At 38.5% G+C, this 23,968-nt stretch overlaps 1 protein-coding gene across 2 annotated transcripts in view; it reads left to right on the top strand.

The window, feature by feature from the left end:
* Window positions 1–23,968, top strand: part of Nyap2 (neuronal tyrosine-phosphorylated phosphoinositide-3-kinase adaptor 2) — a 237,756-nt gene that overhangs the window by 188,211 nt on the left and 25,577 nt on the right. The window contains exon 6 of one of the 2 annotated variants that reach the window (XM_055616833.1): window positions 8,091–8,194. In XM_055616833.1, the coding sequence (XP_055472808.1) occupies window positions 8,091–8,194 (104 nt within the window). Of the gene's footprint in view, window positions 1–8,090; window positions 8,269–23,968 lie in introns of those variants that run through there. The other variant, XM_055616834.1, reaches the window with a different exon arrangement.

The raw sequence follows: 23,968 nt of genomic DNA, 5'->3' as shown, positions 1-23,968 counted from the left end.
GACTTTCAGGTTTTTTAATTTCAGTGTAGCCCTTGTCCTATAATTTATTCAGTGTTGAGTATGTGATGGAGGCTAGTGGCGGGGGTATGGCGTGATTAATGGCGGAAGTAAATATCTAACCACAGCACTTCCATTGGAGCATGTTGTCTGGCATTCTGATGATGCAGAGATTAAGGCCTCAAGGCTAATTAGTAGGAATTACATGCAAACAAGAGGGCTGGGAAGGGCTATGTCTTTAAGTTCGGCTGTCCCATATTATACAAGGGCTAAAAGGAAGGCAGAGAGTCAGCTCAGAGTTTGCATTTGTGATTTGAGACTTACCTTAAAATGACAGGAAGCCATTTATGGATTTTAAAACCGGGGCTTATGTGATCAACAGGAGCCTATAATTTATCATCCTCCTAAACCGAGGGCAACAGAATTATGGAGATAAATATGCTGTCCCAAATGGCATGCCTTATAAAACCAAAGGATAAATGTTTTCTTTGCTCTTTGGCCTATGCAATTTCTGTTTCTGTAACCAAGCAGGAGGTGTTTGTGGCTGATTGCATTACTGTGTCACTCTACTCTAATGTTAATTCCTGAAGGTCTAAGCAACTGAATCACTCATGTGTTTCTGGTTGTTCACAAAAATACGAAACAAGAAAGTGGTGTGTACTTGGGCGAGTACAGACTCTTCCCACACATCTGTGAGAAGCTTAGGCCCTAGGATGAGGAGAAGGTGACCCATAACATCCAGGAGTTCAGGTCTTGCTTTCCCAGAGCTCTGATGGTAAAAGCAGCATCAATAAAATGGCACAACGGTCGTTGCTTTCCCGTAGTTTTATAGAATTTCCCTTAAGCTATTACATTCTTACTCCAACTTGGGGGAAAAGTAAGGTATTAATGACGACAGCCAGATGGCAGCCTGAAGGATTTGGGTGATATTGACTTATATCTGTGTGTGCTCGAGGGAATACCTGCCCATGGTGCCACTTGGAGTTTTAAGCTAGAGGCTAGAGTTTTACCTGGCCAGATTTATAATGGCAGCGAACCTCTCCTCATCATATTCCCTTCCTCTTCAGTCTTTCCCTCCCTCCTTTCTCTATCTTTCTTCCTAACTCCTTCCTTCTCTCTCTGATAGTAAACAGTAACAAATGGGGAAAATTCTATTTTATAAATGGGAACCCTAAAGCAATTCATCACACATATTATTTTGTATGCATATATCTTGCATAAACTCAATGTTTCCGCTAAAAACCATGGACAGACGACGACATTGTGTCCTCTAGAGATAACTGAACACTACAGAAAAAGGCCATTTGGTAATAATTTCATTCTTGTCAAAGAAATCCTGGATTTACCAGCTAATCTTGATTGAGCCTCTTGAGGAGAAGTAACCAGCCATAGACAGTTCATCAGCTGATACGGAAGATAGATTTATACTTGTCTCAGTAAAAGACTAGAGCTGCCTGAGGACTGTGCTGGCACTTGTTTCTTCCTCAACCCTGCAGGGATGCCCTCTTTGATAGTGCTCCTATTGGCAGCACCTGGCTCTCCTTGGAAAGGTCCCAGGGGTACACTGTACCAATAGCACTCACAAAGAACGCGCTAGCTAGTTCTTTGAAAATCATGGAAGACATTATTATAACAGAAGGCACTGAAAGGGAAGTAGTTCAGGAAGCTTGGTGTTTTCACTGCCATCTACTGTTCAAGACAGGAACTACAACCTTCAAATCAACGTTTTCTTCCTCCCTCCTTCCTGTCCTTCCTCCCTCTCCCTTTTTCACCCCCCTCCCAGTGCTCTAGCTCTTGCTGTCTCATTCTCTCCCTTCTTAAATTTGAAGGTTTCACAGTATATTTTGGCACTATTTTTCTCAAGAAATGTGAGAAATTTTTTTTAATGGAGAAAATTCAATTTTATAAATATGAGGTATAAAATAACTCATTTTATATTCACCTTCTTTAAAATATGGTTTGAATTAATTTGTTTCATAAACACTTAATGAATTCCAAGCAGAGACCACTCATTACCATGCTAAGGTTAAACATAAGAAGGAAATTCAGCCATCGATAGATAAGTAGTTAATGGGGGAAGAATATTTAAGTGGCCTTTTTACATAATTGTGTACACTCCTCTTCAGTATCCTTCTCAAGCTCAATGAACATTGAGATCAAGTAGTATATTAAAGGTTAGGCAGAATGTTTCTCATATCAATACACTTATCCTAATTTTGTCATGCTAAAATCCATCACTGTCTCTTGATCCACAAAGCACAACTTTCACTTACTGTGATTTATAACCTCATGTGCCTAGAAAGTATCAGTTCACTAAGACTGTCCTAAGTGCAGTGCTTATTCTCATAGGCTGAGGCATTCCATTATAAAATCAATATATTACGTCCATTAATACTTACACTGATCTCATAAGAAAAGCCTCCAGACGCTGGCTATTCTCGAGCTCATGGTGATAGATTTTATGGTGTTCGAAATTAGTTTTTTGCCTGAACGCTTGATATACTGTTTTGAACAAATGTTGCCGGTTATCTTCTTTGGACCAATGGAATCTCTGAATTAATTTTCAAGAAAATATTTGTCACTTACCCAAGCCTGTGGGTCAGGGAACAAAGCAGCACATGGACAGTTTGCTATTTCTACTATGATAGACTTAAGTAACAGCAGGTTTGAGCATCTCTCTTGGGGTTTTGATGCATCCTTCAATAAGTGAATAATAATTCCTAATAGTTTTATAAATAGAGATTTGAGATCACTCTCTGATACCTAAAAGATATTAGGGTCCCTGGAACTTCTGCTGTAGAGTAAACAAGAATGGTCTGTTATGGGAATCAGGTTGAAGGAAGCTGCTTTGCTGATATTTGTAAGAGTCATTAAGGTAGCAGCATAGAGACGTAAGTCATTGAAGTACAACACACCGTTTCCATTTATATGTTTCTAGTAGAGCATGAAATTCATAATACCTTCTCAAACTTTCATGTTTGCTCATTAGCCCACTACAAAATCCACTGGGATAAAAAGGAAATACCATTAGTATTATGGCCATTTTTAATTTTAATTTTCGGACAGAAATAGTTTTTCATCAACAAGTTAAGTGATGTGAAAAACTTAAATTTTCTTCTACTTTGTTATTCTGTAGCAGAATACATTATTATTTTAATAGTTGAAATTTAGTTTGTTGCTAAAATCAAGGAGATGAAAGGGAAGTGATTTATTCATTAATTTACTATTGTTTAAATTTCATAACACAAAATGAAATTTCTACTCACCTGCCTATGTGTGTGTGTGTGTATGTGTGTGTGTGTGTGTGTATTCCATCCTGATTCAATTTATCATATACTTTTGAGTTTCATGCCTCAACTGATAGATTTGCCTTACATGGTATCTTTATATAAGATTAAATATATTTGTATATGTTGTTTTCAACATATATATTTAAGAATTTGAGATAAATAAACTTTTTTAAATGAAAGTTCATCTTGCATTCATCTGAAGGGACATAGATGTCTGGGGTGTTTTGAAAATTATAGATTATTCCAAAAGAGGCTGACAAAGGGAAATGTGTTCATGCCACACTGTAAGAAGCTACAGAATCTTGAATGTCTTCATTACAGGAAACAGTGTGCTTTATATTCTTTCAGAAGAGAATGGGAGAACAGAGACCTTAAATCCTCAGATCCCTAGAAGGAATGTAATAAGCATTTGCACCAGGATATGTGTATGATTCCCTTTCTCTTATATACAACAGCCTGAGAACTGTCAACATTCATTCTCAGATCACAAATATCACACATCAATATTATTTGGAATTTAGGTTTTATCAGGTTTCTGATACTCCTAGCTATTACCCATCACAGTAGTCAGAGTGACTGTATTATTTAACCCTTCAGAGAACACTGAAGCCAGCTAGTTCAGGATACTGGGAGTCAACCAAAGCTGCCTGCATCTCTGCTGCTTCCTCAGAGGAAAATTCCCTGGGAATCTAGATAAAGAGAGAGACAATATCTTCTTCCATGACAGACAAATTGGAGACACTTCCCCCTTACTCCAGGGTCACAAAATGGTGATAGCAATTTCAGATTTGTCTTCTTTTCTGTGCAACAGCCATAACACTCAGGTCTATCACCTACTCACGGATCTACCAAAATATCTGATCTTAAAGAAACAAGAAAAACGAAACAGAACAGAACCGTTGACTTGAAAGGTGGCTCAGTCATGAAAACGGTTGCCACGCAAACATCAGGACTTGCGTTTGACCCCCAGAATCTATTTAAAATAAAAGCTGGTGTAGTGGTGTGGACCCTTAATCCCAGAATCTGGGGGAGGGGACAAGACCATCCCTAAGGCTGCCTAGCCAGCCTGTCTAGCCTAATAGCAAGCTCCAGGCCAGTTAGGGACACCATCTTAAATAATAATAATATTAATAATAATAAGGTAGAAGGCACCCGAGGAACAGCAAGTGAGACTCTCCTTTGGCCACCACACGCATGTGTATATGTGCACGGGAACCTACATATTACTGTATACTCACCTTCACATGGAGACACATGCTTGTGAGTATGCCTATGTGCACACACGAACACACGCTCAAAAAGCTGCCGTTTTCACAATAACAAAAATGTAAAAATCAAGTACAGTGTGACATGAGGTAAAGTTATTAAATTTACAATGATATAGATGAAGATGCCTTCATTCTTGAAAAATATTCTATACTAGCTTGTCCCATCTGGTGTATAATGCTAGGTTTGCGGCACACATTTTAACATCTCAAACAGGATGGTGAAGCAGGAGGCTCAAGAGTTCAGGACTCGCCTAGTAGCCAATCACAACTGGGTTAAATGAAACTCAGTAATTAAAAACAAGTTATTAAAATTCATTAATATACATTATTAATGTATACAAATTAATGTGCATACAAATTAGATTTAGTTTGTAGCTTGAGCTCATCTTAATATTTTTTTTCTATGATAGGTAGCAAAAGTTTTAAAAAGTATTTGGAACATATCACAAGATCTCATTATTATTAAGTTGCTAATTCATCTCAAATAACATACATATTAATTTCAAAATTATCTTCTGCAGAGATAACAGTCTGTAGTAAACACAGTGTGATGTACTAGGGGAAGGCTACTCCATACACTCAATGTAGTGTTGAGCTACTGATGGGCAGTTTTGAGCAGTAGAACTGACTTGGGGACCAGGGCATGTCTCTCTTAGTACACGTCCTGCAGAAAGGAATATCAAAATGGAGAAAATATAGGCACCCAAGTTTGACTGATTTTTCTTCTTTGATGCTAGATGAAAGTAAGATCTATCATTTATTTATTTATCTATTTATTTGTTTAAGAGAAAATGGGCTTATCTGTTAAGGCCATGCAAGTAGTCATCTGCCTTTCTGAAAGCAAAGACCATCAATCAACAATAAAACAGTGCCCTCCTCCTGGGGATTCTCCTATATCAATGTTCAGGGACACTTCAAGAGGGAAAAAAGGAAGGAGACAGAGAGAGAACTGGAAGGACATCACTGGCCATAATCGCAAGGTTTTTGTTGTTTGTCCGTTTGATTTTGTTTTGTTTTGTTTTGTTTTTCTTCAGTTAAGTACTCAGTGAATTTTGTATGTTTCAGAAAATAATTGTGTCTCATCTTCGCCCTTTTAAGAGGAAAAGATTTCTGTTCCAGACCTTCTTCCTTTTCTCCCTCTCCTGCCCATCTTCTCTGTTTCTGAGTCTCCTATATTGCTCTTGTTCTTCTGCTTGTTATCCTGAATCTTCACTGAAATTTCACAAGCTACATCAACTTCTCTTGAGTAGCACTATTGGTAGAGTTTTCAAAGGAAGGGATTCCCCGACCCCCCCCCCCCTTATAAAATAACTAGTTGCCCTCTAGCTCATAATTAACCTCTTGATGAAACAAATGTTTCTTGAACTCTACCTTATATTTCTTCCCAGACTAGACTCATTGTTTTAGAGCCCCCCCCCAACCAAAAGAAATTATATTCAAATTGGAATGAAAGAGTATTCCATTCTCAGTAAGTCTGAGAGAGTATTTCATTTTCAAAGATCAGAGATCCCGACAATTTAATTTTGATGCCTTAAGACTAGATTCTAGTCTCTAAGAGAGTCAATACAACAAAAATATTTTCTAGGTATTTTAGGTTGGTATTGTATAACTCTTATCCCTGAGAAACCCCAGTGACCATGTAAAGATTTGTGTCATCTCTCTTCTCCCATGGATACCTCAGTAAATTTCAAGTGCATTTGAGCTATACAGGCCACTAAATGGAGACAAAATGAGGGATGGAAACCACACCAACAGAAAGCATGAGGGTTACTCTGTGTGTGTGTGTGTGTGTGTGTGTGTGTGTGTGTGTGTGTGTATGAAAGAGAGAGGGGGACATGTGTATCTACATATATATATACATTTATAACATATATATTATATATAATATATATACATATATATGTATATGTATATATATATATATATACATAATGATTTGTGGGAATAATCTCAGTCCGAATCTGCAGGTAATAGTCATAACACACATGTTGTAAACTAATGTCAAACATTTGACTGTTGAGTGACCTTAACGCAGAGTGACCAATAGAGTGGCTCACTGGTAGTTTAAATTGCTATGTGCAATGGACAGACGGCAGATGGTTTAGGCATATAAGTGGGTGGAGTCACCTTGGCATGATCTGGACTGCCTTCCAGGGGCAAAGCTCGGCTTCCCATTCACAATAAAATCTGTCACTTATTTGGGTGGTAGTGATGTTTATCCTGCCTAGTGGAGAGATCCGTGACTGGATAAGACGCTGATTAAATCAGGTTTGGATTGAAAAATCTCAGTAGTGGAAATTAATCCTTTTATTAGATGGTATAAAAGGCCTTAAAGTGTGATTTAAAGTCTCTTTTTTTATCAAATAATTTTATCATTATAAATGTGAGAGGAACCTTGAAGTAAAAAAAAAAAAGTATGTGAGAAGTTATAATAAAAAAAAAATTATGAACTTTTTTACCAGAGAAGGGGATATAGGGACACAATGATTTCTCATAGAGACATTACTGACCAAAACCTCTGATGGAAGATTTACCTGCTATTTAATGTGATAAAATGTGATTCCCTATGTAATTCCCCATGGATTTTTGCTTCCTGGTGAACAAGGTTAGATTATAACATACAGTGAGACTTTACCTACCTTCTCATATAACATAGGTAACAAATAGCCTCAGTTCAAATCATATACTCAAAGCTGAAGTTTTCCAAAGAGGGTCTAAGAGTGTCATAACCCTTTGAGAGAGAATTATTGCATCAATGTGGAGTGAAGCTAGGCCTCAAAACTGGGTCATACAACATATTCTGTGTTCATTGGATTTAGAAGAATGCTGAGCTCATTTTTGTGAGTTTTCATGGTTTTGTGTGTGTGTGTGTGTGTGTGATTAAAAAATACTTTATGTTTTCTGCCAATAAAAAAAATTCTCAAAAGTACAGGAAGTAGAGTAAACGTTGAATGCATACTAAAGATTTGGAAGATGGGAAAGGAAGCAAGATCAAAGGATGGTTACCAGTCTCAGGGAACAGTGAGCCCTGATTTGATGGAAAGTTAATGCGTGTAAACAACTCGAGGGAACGTAGAGCCAGATCACTGTGCATGATAAAGAATAAGAAGGGAGAAGGGAGGGAGGAAGAGGGGGGAGTAGTTAATTTGAGAAGGCATATAAGACATATTGAGGCCATGGAGTCCTAGGAACTAAAAGTGAAAATGAATCTCATCCGTCCTAACAGGGTCACTTGCTTTTCTCCCGAATGGGGTATCTTTTCTTCCATGGAAACTCATTCTGATGTGGTAAATTGTGCAGAGAAACAAAGCCTGTGCTTGAAGGGAGTCTCTCTGTGCTCCCCAGGAACTCATCTGCTAATAAAGTGCCTGTGGGAATGAGTAGTTATAAAAATGTTTATCCCCAGGATAATTATTAGCCAACACTGAAAGCATTCTCTACTTTCCCACATGTCACAAAACAGGAGTGGGGCAAAGCACCACTCCAGCACCACGGATATTGCTCAGCTAATGTTCTGTCTCTCCCCTGTCCACAGAACCTAAAGTAAGCTGCAAGCTAGGCCGGTCTGCATCTACGTCAGGAGTTCCTCCTCCTTCAGTTACTCCTCTCAGGCAAGCCAGCGACCTACAACAGAGCCAGGTACCATCATCGTTAGCCAATCGTGATTGACTTCCTGTGATGCAGCATACCAAATGCTTCCCACCTGTCTGTCCTGTGTTGCTGTAGACAACGTTTGCATTTGCTTTGATTTTTCTCTGTGTGTATGGGTAGGGGAGGAGTTGAGCATCTGTGTTTTCATCCCCAAGAGAATGTCTTTCTTCTTTGTGATTGGTGAAACTTTCTTTGCTGTTTGTTACTGAATTGTTTTATGTCTCTGGTTTCCATCATTCTGAAATATAAATGTAGTAATTGTGCACTGTTTGTATGGGCATAGTGGCTATTTAAAAAAAAAATTCGTTCTCTTTTCCATGTTTTGTGTACTTTTATACTGTCTTTGAAAATTTATCAACATTTGATAAATTTGTCTACTTTTTTTGTGTAAATTTCTTTTTAAATGTTTTGTCCACAATATTTGCACAGATGTTGTCAATGAATCTGTACATTTATTTTTAACTTACCCTACTATACTGTAATTTACTTAAATTTTTATTTAGCTTCAAGCATGATTGTAAGACAATGTCAATATTGATGTTCTTATAAATATTCATATATTTATCAACTCCTTGGATTGAATGTGGCAGCTAGTCTTTCTTAGGCCATATAGACAAATTAGCCAAGCAGATAATTTAGATATTTACTGACAGCTGTAGATTAATAAGGCAAACTTTTAAATAAATGGCATCTCTCTCTTAAACCAACACTATCAGAAATGTCCTCAGAAAGGGGAATGTAAGTGTCTATGCATGGCAAATGAGATCTTCATTATCATTTGGAGAAAAGAGATAAGAAATAAAGGCATAAGCTAAAATACCATCTATTCTTTTATAGTATAATATGTTGTTTTCATGTTCATTTGGGTACATGGCTATGAATGGGAGTTAAGACCATGGAAAATCACTACATGTAAATATTGTTTTTTAATTCGACCAATAAGAACCCAATACCTCAACTTAACTGGTGAGGTTTAGTCATTGTCGCTTTGAGGTATTGTGGTTATTAAGCAGGACAGCGTCACTTTGGAGTAGTTCTGCTTTTCTGCTCTTGTGTTTGCCTCCAGAATTCTCTGGTGAAAGAGGAAGTTTTAAAACTAACGATAAGATCTTCTAGGAAACTGCCCAGCACTAATCATCAAATTGCACATTCACCAATATGTTAAATGTCAGGATCTTTTAAGAACATAACTAAGAGAGTATTTGCAATTTGCAATGAGAGGCATTGTGCTTCCTAGTATTTCTCTCTGACTAAACTCTGCACAGTATTTAATTTATGCATATATCAATATCTACAAACACTTGTCTCTCTCAGGTGCATCTCAAGTGTCATTTAGGATTTCTTGTGTCTTAATTTAAACCACTAAAGGCCTTTGTAAGTAAATGTGTCCCTCTGAACTACTTCCAGGATCACAGGACAAGTCATCAGAGGACACTTGCCCCTGAGTCACAGTGACAAAAGAACCCTTTCTCTACTATCTCTCAAATATTTAAAAAGGGCCATAGGCTGTAATATGAAGATTAGTCTCTTCTAACACAGTTAGGAAACTCTGCCTCCCACTTGTCTGATTTGATTGTATGCTTATGGTTATATAACATGGAACGAGAAAAATAACCAAAACAGAGCAGGTGACCAAAGCTGACCTTTTCCTGAACACAGAGCTTCCTTGCAGAAGAGATTCCCATGGGATTTCTATGGACCATGCAGGAGATATGGGTAATAGCATCTGTCATTTATGTTAGTTTACCTTGAGGTTAGACCAGCTTAATTTTCTAAATACAGAAAAACCCAAAAGAGGAATATTAAAACAGATACAAAGATCCTTAGATGAAGTCAGCTCATGTTGGGAAAATGTTTATCTGTACTAACTTCAAACTGAAAAAGAAATTGTATTGGCAATGTGTGTGTGTGTTACAGAAATGATGCTTGTTTCAATGAAATTTATTGAAGATGGGATCTAGCTCTGTGAGATATGGAATAAATTACTGCTAGTAATAAGATGACTGGTGACTAAATTAACCTATAACCATGCATTATGATGATGTTGCATTAGCATAATTCAAGTACAAAAATCCCCATTATCTTTTATGTACTCTCAATAGTTCTGTCTGATTGATTTAGGAAAATGAAAGGGTTTACTTTCTTGTAGAGTTCTCTATTCTGTTTAATTAATGTCAGAGTTAAATAAGGAAAAGATTACCTTTAAATGGCAGCTGGATCTTGAAATGTTGGAATTATTTGATTTCTACATTCATACATGGAATTCAGACAGCTGGGATTCTGATTATATTTTATAACCAACTATGTCATGGATATTTTGGCATATGATTTATATTCGCATGGCCATTATATTTGTATGCTTTAAGTAACAGATATTTAGAGGCCACTTTTTTAATTCATAACCAACATCTCAAGAAATCTGTTACTGAGTAGAATACAACAAAGTCAAACCTGCTCCCAACAGGCTTACCATTGGATTACTTCCAGGTGTGAGACAGAGAACGGAGATTTAGAACTCTCTCTAAGAAGACTTAAATTCATGGGGCAGAATTGTTTTAGTTTCTCTCAATTTAATTTGATGTTGGCTATCAGCTTGCTATTTATTGCTTTCATTATGTTTAGGTATGGACATTCTATCGCTGATATTTTCAAGACTTTTATCATGAAGGGGTGTTGGATTTTGTCAAAGGCTTTTTCTGCATTTAATGAGATTATCACATGATCATTTTCTTTCAGTTTGTTTATATGGTGGATTACATTAATGGATTTTAGTATATTGAACCATCCCTGCATCCCTGAAATGAAGTGTACTTGATCATGGTGGATGATGTATCTCATGTGTTCTTGAATTTGGTTTGCAAATATTTAATTGAGCATTTTTGCATCAATGTTCATCAGGGAAAATAGTCTGAAATTTTCTTTCTTTGTTGAGTCTTTGTGTGGTTTAGGTCTCAGGGTGATGGTGGCTTCATAGAATGAGTTTGGTAATGTCCTTTCTATTTCTATTTTGTGGAATAGCTTGAGGTGTATTGTTTTTAGCTCTTCTTTGAAAGTCTGGTAGAATTCTATACTAAAACCATCTGGTCCTGGGTTGTTTTTTTGTTGTTGTTGTTGTTGTTGTTGTTGTTTATGATTGGGAAAAATCTTTTTTACATTTATGTATTTATCTATCTATCTATTTATTACAATTTATTCACTTTGTATCCCAGCTATAACTCCCTTCCTCATTCCTTCCCTATCCCACCCTCACTTCCTTTTTCCTCCCATGCCCCTCCTCCAGTCCACTGATAGTGGAGATCCTCCTCCCCTTCCCTTTGACCCTAGCCTATCAGGTCTTATCAGGACTGGCTGCATTGTCTTCCTCTGTGGCCTGGTAAGGCTGATCCCCTATCAGGGGGAGGTGATCAAAGAGCTAGCCACTGAGTTCATGTCAGAGACAGCCCCTGTTCCCACTACTAGGACACCCACTTGGACACTGAGCTGCCATGGGCTACATCTGTGCAAGGGTTCTAGGTTATCTTCACAAATAGTCCTTGGTTGGAGTATCAGTCTCAGAAAAGACCACTGTTTCCAGATTTTTTGGTTCTATTGTTCTCCTTATGGATATCCTGCCCCCCCCCCCGTCTTTCATTTCCCCCTTCTTTCATAAGATTCCCTGCACTCTCCCCAAAGTTTGGTTAGGAGTCTCAATATCTGCAGGATAGAGCCTTTCAGAGGCCCTCTATGGTAGGTTCCTGTCCTGTTCCCTGTTTTCTCCCTCTATCCCATTTGCCTTTCTGAATGAGGATTGATCATCTTACCCAGAGTCCTCCTCCTTGCTTAGCTTCTTTAGGTGTACAGATTTTAGTGTGTTTATCCTATATTGTATTCTAATATTCACTTATAATTCAGTATATAACATGTGTGTCTTTCTGCTTCTGGAATACCTCACTCAGGATAATCTTGTCTAGTTTCCACCTTTGCCTGCAAATTTCAATGGAATACTATTCAGCACTTAAAAACAAGGAAATCATGTTGGGAGAATTTTGCTGACTGTTTCTACTTTCTTAGGGGTTATAAGTCTGTTCACATTGTTTATCTGATCTTGATTTAGCTTTGATAGGTGAAATCCATCAAGAAAATTGTCCATTTCTGTTAGGTTTTAAAATTTTGTGGAATTCAGGCTTTTTGAAGTAATATCCAATGATTTCCTGGATTTCTTCAGGGTCTGTTGTTCTCTCCTCGTTTTCATTTCTGCTTTTGTTGATTTGGATACTGTCTTTCTGTGTTTTAGTTAGTCTGATGAGGGGTCTATCTTGTTGATTTTCTCAAAGAACCAACTCTTGGTTGATTCTTTGTTTTGTTCTCTTTGTTTCTAAGTTATTGACTTCAGCCCTGAGTGTGATTATTTCCTGCAGTCTCCTCCTCTTGGATGTGTCTGCTTCTTTTTGTTCTGAGCTCTTAGGTATTCTTCTAAATTGCTAGTATGAGAACTCTACAATTTCTCTATGAAGGCACTTAGTGCTATGAGCTTTCCTCTTTGCACTGCATTAATTGTGTCCCTTAAGTTTGAGATATTGTGCCTTCATTGTCATTGAATTCTAGAAAGTTTTTGGTTTCTTTCTTTATTTCTTTCCTGACCCAGTGGACATTGAGTAGGGAGTTGTTCAGTTTCCATGAGTTTGTAGGCTTTTTGTTGTTTCTGTTGTTGTTGGGTTCCAACATTGGTTGTCTGATAAGATACAAGGAGTTATTTCAGTCTTTTTGTATTTGTTGAGGCTTGCTTTGTGAGTGAGTATATGGTTAGTTTTGGAGAATGTTCTGTGAGGTGCTGAGAAGAAGGTATATTCTCTTGTGTTTGGGTGAAATGTTCTGTCGATATCTGTTAGGTCCATTTGATTCATGATGTCTGTTAGGTCTTTATTTCCCCATTTAGTTTCTGTCTTGATCTGTCCATTGGAGAAAGTGGAGTTTGCAGTCTCCCACTATTCATGTATATGATTTAAGGTTAGTAGTGCTTCTTTTACTAATATGGATACCCTCGTATTTGGGGCATAGATGTTCAGGATTGAGACATCATCTTGGTGGATTTTTTTTTCCTTTGAAGAGTATGAATGAAGTGTGTTTCCACATCTCATTTGATTAATTTTGGTTGAAAGTCTATTTTATTAGATACTAGAATGGCTACTCTAGCTTGCTTCTTGAGTCCATTTGCTTGGAAAACCTTTTCCAGTCCTTTATCTGAGGTAATGTCTATTTTTATTGCTGAGGTATATTTCTTGTATGCAGAATGATAGGTCCTATTTTTACTGGACCTGTTTTTGAGATCATTTATATTGAGAGATATTAATGACCACTGGTTGTTAATTTAATTTATTTTTTTTATGTTGGTGGTAATAGAGTTTATATGTGTGTGTGTGTGTGTGTGTGTGTGTGTGTGTGTGTGTACATGCTTCTTTTCTTTTGGTTTTGCTAATGTGGGGTTATTTATTTTCTGTGTAGTTAGTCTCTTTAGGTTGGAGTTTTTCTTCTAGTATCTTCTGTAGGGCTGGATTTGTGGTAAGTACTTGCCAGGCCACCATGGAAGAGGATGTGCTCAGTCTTGAGGCAACTTGAAGTACTGGGATGGGTTAGTGAGAGTCCCCCTTTTCTGAGGGGCAATGGGGTAAAATGGAAGGGGGATGAGGAGGAGAGGAGGATGGGGACTATGATTGGGATATAAAGAAAACAATTAAATAAAGCTAAAAGTTAAAATTAAATAAATAAATTCATGGGGTGGCAATTAGATCAAAGGACTCCAAGTGTCTACCACCTGGCCCTATGACCCTCTGTAGCTGGATGTGACCTTTATATCCTTATCTTCGGAAGTCAAGGGTGTCAATATAAGGAATCAGCCTTATGGAAAAATTATAAAGCAGCTGAAGTATATTCTTTACTGCATGAAAGGCACAGAAGTTACGCTAGTATCTAAAGTGAAGTTGGCTCAGTGACAGTTCTCTGCCATTCGTGGTCGTCTCTCCTTCTTGCATGTAGGACTCACATAGTCATGTGCAAAGCATTCCTGTATCAGACGACATCATATAGGATCCCTTACTATCTCACGCTGAACTGAAAATGCCAGTGTGAGGTGGCTGACACAGCCCGTTCAGGGATTTTTGCTTATGGGATGTTAGATCCTATGAAGTGAAATACTGAAATATGTCACTTATTTTTTTTTCTGAGCCTGTTTTCTTATCTGTAGAATACAGGAAATATTTTAATAGTGTTGTTGAGAATCAATATGATTAAAAATATGTTATATATAATATATGATTTATGTTATATATGATATATAATTTATATTATATAAATTATGTTTGTATACTATTTTCAATTTATAAATAGTAATTACATTATTATCATTAATATAATTACATATTAAATATAAGTAAATTTTTATATATGAAAAGAACTAGGCAAATAATATTTACTAGAAGAACATTAATTCTTTTTCTTCTTGCTTTACATCATTTTACTCTCTCAATAATTCCATTTTTCTACTTGCTGTAAGATTCTAAGGAGGATACTTGTAACCAGTTGTATTACAAAGAAGGTGAATGTGGGTGGCTGTCTTGGCTTACCCCAGTATTACAGACTTCATAATACTGTAAAAAACTGAACACTCAGAATGTGCTCTATAGTAGCGACTTTTCTTGTCTTGTATTTACCATGTGTGATTTGGATGCAAGATAAGTAGAAATTGACTATAGGTGTCATTTCAGCTCACCTGTCATCTAATATCATTTATTGTCCTGTTTGAATTAAATGACGAATGCAGCAGAAATGCTACAGCTATGAAGGACGCTATTATCCCTTGTGGTTAGGGAAAAAAAAAAAAAAGAACATGCAGAGACACGGGACACATTTTTGCTAAGGTCACAACTTGCTTTAGCTCTCTACTGTTTCAAATACCTTGTTCTCTTTAAACACCAGCATTTTGGAATACACATTTAACAATTGAAATGAAAGGGCTTCAAATGGCCTGTCCACACTGCTTGGAGCAAGTTAAATGCATTAAATGGATACACGGCTCCCCCTAGCAACTGAAACATATACTGCAACTTGCTCTTCAAAAGGGTTTTTGTTTTAATCTGGAGTCTTACTTTCTGGTGAGAAATATAAGGAATTACATACAACGTTCCACCACTGCTGTGCATCTTTATGAATAAATGAATAGGTAAATTCTAATTTCACTGGGCTCTATGACACCTACCATTCATTTTAGTTATCTTTATCCAATCTGATTCTTGAGGGGAAAAAATGTTACCCTTCTTTAACAGGCGTAAATTAAAATTCAGAAAAAAGGCTTTAATTCAACAAATGGAAGATTATCTTCTTGATTTTTTTCCTGCCACCGAAGTCTTTGGTTTGAATAGACTAAAAAATGTTTCCTAAAGAGATTCTCTTTCTATCTAGTGGGTAAGTTTACCTCCTACTTAGGTGATGAGCAGAGTATGAAGAAATGTTTGTACAGTGGTTCTCAACCTTCTTAATGCTGTGACTCTTTAACCCTCATGTTGTGGTGACCCCTCAACCACAAAAATTACTTTGTCGCAACTTCATAAGTGTAATGTTGCTACTGTCAGAAATCATAATGTAGATATCTGAAATGTGACCCCCAAAGACGCCAAGAAACACAGGTTGAGAAGCCCAGCTTTTTTTAATTAATAAATATGGTCACACAGCGCATGCCTTTCCGAAGAAACACTGGAGATCTTGAGTTCTTCCCCGCTCTTCTGTGCTACAAAATAAATATACCCTTCAGGTTGAAGCAGCTTTCTAAACAAAGCAGGTATCCATGACATTTGTGTTCTTCCCACAAGTTCCCCAGTTCTTACATATCTAGTAAGAAGACGTAGTATTTCTATAGTGAGGAAGCTGGAGCTACAGTGTCGTTGTCCATTTAAATTCTGAACCTTGTCTCACACTGCTGCCCAGGTTGCCTTACATAGAGCCGCTTTCTTTATGCCTCCATTCTCAACTGCTCTCTACATTCTCTTTCCCTCGCAGACTTATTAAATGTGCAGAGTATTGCAGACTTACCACTCATGTTCACTATTCTTAAATAAAAATTGCGTAGAGGAGGATGGATTTCAGCAGTACTTCAACTAAGCGGGGTCCTACCTGTGACCAGAAACTCCAAGGGTGAAACAGGGTTGGCAATGTGACAGTCTTTAAGATATGACTCTCAACTCCCCATTGGATCCCCACTCTTTGTGTTCTCCATCCAAAGAATTCAGAAGAGACACAGAGAACAGAGTGTAAAAGACAGAATTCATTGCAGAAGAAAGGGATGAAAGTGTGAGATGGCCAAAGGGATCATTGCTCCCAATTATATTTTAGGGTCATGTATTGGGTGTTCTTCCATCGTAGTAATAAAATACCTTAACCGAGGCAGCATATAGAGAGGAGGGTTTATTTGGGCTTATGGTTCTAGAGGAATAAGAGTTCACTATGCCAGGGAAGCAGGGTAGCCAGTAGCCAGTTGGATGAGGATGCTGTGTGTTCACATACTGAACTGCAAGCAAAAAGCAGAAATAACAACTGAAAACAATGTGAGCTTGAATCTTCAAAGTCTCTTCCCAGTGTCATATTTCTGTCAGCAAGGCCACACCTACTAAGCCCCCTCAAATGGGGACCTACTGGGGACCAAATATTCAGATGCCCGAGACTCAGGGCTATCTCTTTCAAACCACTACAACTAGCTTCAGATAGCTTCTAAAGTCTCTAGAACATTCAGCTTTTGAAGGATGGGGCAGTGTTTTCCTATCCAAGTAGCTGGTAGACCCCTTTGAACTGATTTTTAAGAAAAGGGATAATGATGTCCTTAAAATCAGAAAGCCTTTGACTAGAGAGCAATTTAGGTGGTTTAGGTGGTAATCTGTTAATGAACTTCTGGCGGTTTAAATGCCATGCTTCCTTTCCAGGGCCAGAGATATGATTTAAATTTCATTCTGCTGAAAAGTAATCAGAGCTCTGTAGTAACAGTCCTTAGTTTTAAAAGCTGCCAATTATAAGGATGGTACTCACGCCCAGTAATCTCCATGCCTACTAAATGCATGCACTCCTTGACAGCTAGAAGAAAGCCAGTGTCCTTTGCAACATTCTCTTGTACAGGGCTGGTGCTGGGAGAAACTTCTGACCACGCTGAAACAATGCCTAAGTGCTCATCCAAGTCACTGTGAGCATTCAGTGTGTGGATGTTCATTCACACGTAAATGGACACGTGCTGCTATGAGTGTGCAGCAGCGTGCACGCACATGTATGTGAGTGTGCATACCTTTGAAGAGTAGGCCTTGTGCACACCTAATACATTGCACATTCTGAAAACGAGGTGCACCCCAGGACACAGTTGAAAGTATCCGTTTCGGGAGCGTGGGGGCAGATTTAGCCAACAGCTCACAACAGACATTAATGTTTTCATTGAGGTTTACCTGGCTTCTGGATTTCTACAGCCATCCCATAAACAGACAAATTAAAGGGGGAAAAATAACCATACTGTCAGTTCAAAGCATTTGTTTTCATGAAGCAGAGACTGCATTAGAGCTGGTGAATAATCCCTGGTTGTCAGCTATTGTGACGGGATGGCATTTGGTGTCTGAAATCCTGCATTTAATGGCTCTGTTCCTAAAAATGAGGAAGTCATTTGAAAGACCAAAGAGTGTCAAGAGTAATCCTACCTGACACAACTTTGCATATGAAAGGGAGGGAGGCTTTCCAGGAGAAGCTCAAAGAACTAAAGTTGCTCATCTTTCAAGTGCACTCTGGTTGGATTCCCAATCTGTGCCAATTACCAACAAAGCCCTAAATAAATGAAACAAGGGGCTCTTGGGAAGCAGAGACACTCACACCACATCTTGGTGTTGCCAAGCCTGTGGAACCCCCAAGTGTTTTGATTTCTGAATGCTTATGAAGTAAGATAATGGATTTGAAAGCACATCTTAAGCTAGAACATTGGAGAGTAGCATTGTTCTTTTTCTGTCGTTCATGAGTTCATGTGTGCCCCCTTTGATTTTGCTTGAGCACAGAAATGCGGAGAATTGTCTCTTCTCAGCACAGGCATCAAGAGAACAAAGCAGTGGGCAGATCACCAGAGGGACCAACCACACCACCAGTTTTGTCCTTTGAGTTTCTGCTTCTTGAATCTAGATGTATTTTGGAAAACAGCTGTGCACTTTTATAAGAGGACCATTACCTCTAGTCTATCTTTGCAACTCCAATCTCTATTCCAGATCTTTTTTCACACATATAAAAGAGTAATTATATGTACTTGTGTGCGCTTCCCTGTGTGAGAGTCTGTAGAGTTCCTCATTGCCTACAGTGTAGAAAGCACACTACTCCATGGATTTCAAGGTCCTGATGAGTTGGTCCAGGTCTTGTTCAGCTAATTATCCAGCATTTATTCATATCCTTCCACTACTCCTTGTGTCCACTTTACACTCTCTACCAGGCAATCCCTCTCACACTTTAGTGCTCTAAGGGTGTTTACAAAGGTTGCATAGGGCCTCATCTCTGGAAACGTTCTCCTAGTGTTGACAGAGTAACAGCAGTTCATCCTCTGGCCAGGGTCAAATGCAATCTGCTGTCGAGGTAGCTGTTCCTACTACCACAAGAATGCCTTCCTTCTCTTTTGCACAATCATAACTGACCTCTTAGTGAACACTGGCTGAAGGATGTTACTATAAATCATGGACCTGTCTGCTGAACAGGCTTCTCACTCTAAGAGATCAGATCCAGAAGCCTGAAGAAAACAGGCCACTCCTGTCTTTCTTGTCTGTCTCCCCCAACTTCTCTTCCTTTCTCTCTTTGAGAGTGAGAGTTAAGAAGCCCTGCTATACTGTGGCTCACCAGTTTCTACTGATGGCTCCTCCATGTTTTCTGGCAGGTACATTATGTTGAACTCAATCATGTGATGCCACCCCAATGTTGTAAGTCAGCCATTTTCTTTTATTCAGGAAATTGCTCTGCCTGGTTTCTCCTCTGGTGTTTCGCCTGCCCTTATCTATCATCCTGAACAAAGACTACGAGTCCTACCACACTTGGTCTGTTCTATGTCTACCCAAACAAGGAGCATGAGAAACTTTTGTGAATTTCTTTACAATAAAAGTTTTAAATTTACAACAATATAGCAGATATTTGGGGGAGAGGAGGAGAGGAGAGAGAGTGAGAGACAAAGAGAAAGAGAGAGAGAGAGAGATCACATTCTCTTCTGTAGCCATAAGTATTTTCATTAGATTAGGTTCGTTAAGAGTACAAATATATATTTTCAATTAGAAAGCTCTAGCTGTCTTAATATGTACTGAAGTAATGATTCATGATTAAGGTATAACAGATAAGCCTTCGGCAAGCTGTGATAATGATTGGTGGAAACATGGGAACTCCCAAGAGTGTTCTTATAATTCTCCTGTACCCCTCCATTAACTAGGGAGTGGAGGAGCCCAATGCTTGCTGAGGGCGCCCAAGAAAAGTCAGAAAGATAATAGAAATGCAATGCCAACAGAGAGAAGTAATATAATAGTCAAACTCATACAGGAAAGAAATCCCCATCAAATTCGTTCCTGGACATGAAGTTTATTTTTAATCAGCTTTGTCAACAAAAGGAGGAATAGTGTATCACTGGTTCCATTATAGAAAGACATTCTACAAATACGTATTTAGGGCAGAATATTAACTCTGATGTACAGTGGATGAAACTGAATAAAGACCTGTAGAGTTCCTGAGAACAGAGTGGTGTGGGGCCTTTCACCATGAAAAAAATTCAGTACAGAATATTATTGAGAGCCAGACAGACAGACAGACACAGAGACAGAGAGAGACAGAGAATTAACTGAAGCTGCAATTTTTCCCTTTTCTGTCTATCTATCTATCTATTGTTGTTCTATCACAGCCTTATACACATGAACATATGAACATTTGCTTATTGCATAGCTCCTCATTAGTTATATGCTTGTAAAATTTTTAAGAATACTTCGGCAGGCAAATTTAAAGACAAAAAGCTCAAAAAGAGTAAAATTTCATAGAGATAGGCAATTGTTCACTGTGACAGCCCATTGACCTGATTCCAACCAGATTTTCTTTGTGCTGTTATCTTCATTCTCAACGTGACTCACAGGCTTGGCGGCACAAACTCACAGGGGTGGCCATGAACTAACACCCAGAGGTGGGCAGCACCTCATCTTTCCCCTCTCTCTAAGCAGGGATGAACTGACTGTCCAGGTCCCAGCAGCACTGACAGCTTTCAGTACAACTACTAAAAACAGGGCTGCACAGTGAGGTGAGGAGTGAGGCCCAGAAGGTGGAGTAGAGGAAGCCATCTTCTTCTTCTTTTTATTTTTAAATTTTTATTTTTTTAAATTTTAAATTTTTATTAAATTTTTTAAAATTTTTTTATTTAAATTTTTATTTTTTATATTAATTACAGTGTATTTACTTCATATCCCAGCTGTAGGCTTCTCCCTCATACCTTCCCAATCCCACTCTCCCTCCCTCCTTTTCTCCCATGTCCCTCTCTAAATCCACTGATAGGGGAGGCCCTCCTCCCCGCCTTCCATCTGACCCTAGTTTATCAGGTCTCATCAGGACTGGCTGCAATGTCCTCCTCTGTGGCTTCTTCTATCTTCTCCTTTACTCCTCCCCCTTCCTCTCAGCCACTCTCAGGCAGGCCCAGTGTGTGGCTGAAAGCACCCCCTCCTCCCAGGATGCCAGTAATCTGCCAGAAAGATAAGACCTCAGGTGGTCTTATGTGCCAGGGCGGCTTGAAAACAGTAGCTGTGAGCTCTGCAAAAGTGCAGGGGAGATAAAAGCAATATGAGGCTATTTTAATTTTTGCTTCTCATTCTAAACTCTTGCACTCTACAATAAAAAAAAAAAGAAATCAGTTTTTAATGCAAAAATATCCACTCCCTATTGTCCCTTATCTCCTATGTAGCCTGGCTTCGTATGTGCCACTGACTAAACCTTGATAACTGGCATGTGTAGCTGCCATGTTGGTTTGCAGTCATGCTCAGCAGTATGTTAGACTACACAAATGATTTTCATACATTCAGTCAGCAGACCCTCCTTGCTCGGGTTCTGACACCATATGGTCTCAGGCATTCTAGCCTGCAACCCTGTTGATCCTTCTATTCAGATGAACGTCAGCCTATTAAAGAGACCAGTTATGTGTGTCAGTAGACTTAAGAAGCACATACATGGAGGACAGAGGAATTAATTGCCAGTTGGAGATGTCACTGAGGGTGGTCAAGTGCAGCTTTAGAAAAGGAAGAAGTGGCATTGGATGGAGCCTTTAACAAGACAGAGGAAAAGGTCATTAGAGCAGACATCAGGATTGCAAAGGAGTGAAGAACCATAAGCTGGGTGACCTGTCCGTGGAAGGCAAGCAACTGGCACGAGGGGAGTTACAGTCATGGAGGTGGGAAAGACGGGGAAGTCTATGAAGGGATGAAGAGCAAGTGGCTAAGTTCCCCCAGACCGTAAGAGCAGCCATTCTTTCTCCAAGTGGTGAGTAAAGCAACTTGCCTGCTTAGGATCTTCAGCATAGGTTTGCCAAGAGCTACTTCCTTAGAACTCAAATGCTCTCTCTTCTGTGCATAATCCTTAAGGACCAGATGACAAGATTGTGGAAGAGAGCCTTAAACTAAACAATTAGCATGACAAAAGGGGGAAACTGATAGCTCAAAAGAACTCCAAATGGGTGGGCTTCCTAAGGACATTCACCTGCTTGCTTCACTTTTCTTCTTCTTCTTTTTTTTTAATGTTGGGAAATGTGAATCCTGGTAAACAGACTAACATTCTTTTCACCATAAGGAGTCTCTGAATATTTCAGTACCAAAGTATCCTTTTAAAACACCTTCACCTACCTATAAAAAGAGCAATTGAGTAAGTGATAACTATTCAGTTTTGTGCTCTAATATGAAACTTATTTTCAAATATAAAAATGGCAATCTCAAAAGCCCTTAAAGTATCACAAATCAAACCTGGTGTGTACATTAGATTTAGTTCCATAAAGCACTTTGAGCTCGTTCACCCTCTTTTTCTCTCTCAGCAAGTGTTCTTTTTCTGTAAAGAACTTTTTACCAAGTTTCTTGCCTGCATTTATGTATGTATACCACTTGTGTGCATGGTGCTCACTAAGGTCAGAAGAGAGCACTGAATTCCTTGGAACATGAGTGACAGATGGTTGAGAAAGAAGCAAATGGATGCTGAGCACAGAACCCCAGTCCTCTTCTACAAGGGCAGCAAGTGCTCCTAATCGCTCCAGCCCACAGTTGTAACTCTGACATGAATATTTTCCATCTTTCAATGGAATGACCTTTTCAGGGCCAGAGCATTTTTTTCTGGTTTTGATTTTTCTGGTAGTTCCTTTGCAGTTAGATTAATATTCATGTTTGTTGGTAGGAAGGCTACATGGGGGCTTTCCCAGCAGTGCCAGAGCTCAGGTACCCAGGGCCAGGTGGCTGCCTCACTTTTTCATATCTTCCACTCTAAATACTTCCTGTACCAAGGGGCAGAGACAAAGGTTCATGAGAGCCTGCCCACAACAAGATCAAATCTACTGACTAAAAATGTGTGTCTCTTGAATTTTATCTAGAAAGAAAAGGGGGAGAGCTGTTTTCTTGTGTATTAGTTCTCTTGTGGATGAATTTGATGTTACGTGCTTTTTTTTCTTAGTAATCACAACAGTCCTGCAAATCAGTGCTCTCTCAGAGAAGCAGCTGAGTAGCAGCAGGTCAAATGCCATCTCACATTCACAGAGCATATAACAGAAGGGCTGGACCTCCTCTCCTCTCACTCTCCCTGTAATGCTCTAAGTCAGTGGTCCTCAACCTGTGGGTCACAGCAATGACCTTTCCATAGGGGTCACCTAAGACCATCAGAAAACACAGATGTCTACATTACAATTCATCACACTAGCAAAATTATCGTTATGAAGTAACAACAAAAATAACTTTATGGTTGGGGGGGTGTCACAACAACATGAGGAGCTGTGTTAAACCACTGCAGCATTAGAAAGCTTGAGAACCATTGCTCTAGGCTGTATGGAGGCCATACAGTCTATTCCCACCAGAGTTCTTGAGCAAATGCCTTTTGCAAATTTCCTATGCAGTTCATCACCACTAGAGGGGGGAAGAGGACCTTCAAAGTTAACATGACTGCCTTTGCTTGAACTCATTTGAGTGTTTTTACAAAGTAATTCTCTCTCTCTCTCTCTCTCTCTCTCTCTCTCTCTCACACACACACACAACAAAACAACGGCAACATCACTGTCTCCCAAATGTGTCTCTCAATTTTTCTTTGTTAATGTAGTTTGTAAAGTATATTGTACAATAATGAACTATAAATACAATGCAACAAGATTAAGAATACATATGAATACAAACATACAGTGTATGAGCCCATGGTCTTTATTAATTGGTGTTTACAGTATGTACCTTCAACTTACAGGAATAAATTATGTGATATATGAAATCAGTAATGGCTACTTTCCTCAAGCCTATCTCTTCCTATTTAAAAAAGAAATATATTTTTAAAAAAGTACTGGGAAATATAAATTTGGTTTCTATTATATCATATTAGTCTAAAATTAAGTTCCTCCCTCAAATAACTCTCTTATCATCATTACTTAATATACCATGGACAGCATTACGTCTTTATCTCCCTTGAGTGAAGCATGGTTATATTTAATTCATCCCTTTAAAATTCACTCCCATGGACTAAATAGGGTAAAGCTAATCTTCATATGTT

Source organism: Psammomys obesus, unplaced genomic scaffold, assembly GCF_907164565.1.
Source record: "Psammomys obesus unplaced genomic scaffold, mPsaObe1.curated_primary_1811, whole genome shotgun sequence".
In the NCBI taxonomy this organism is placed as follows: Eukaryota; Metazoa; Chordata; class Mammalia; order Rodentia; family Muridae; genus Psammomys; species Psammomys obesus.
The sequence above is the reverse complement of the archived record's forward strand: the minus strand, read 5'-3'. Positions and strand labels throughout refer to the sequence as shown.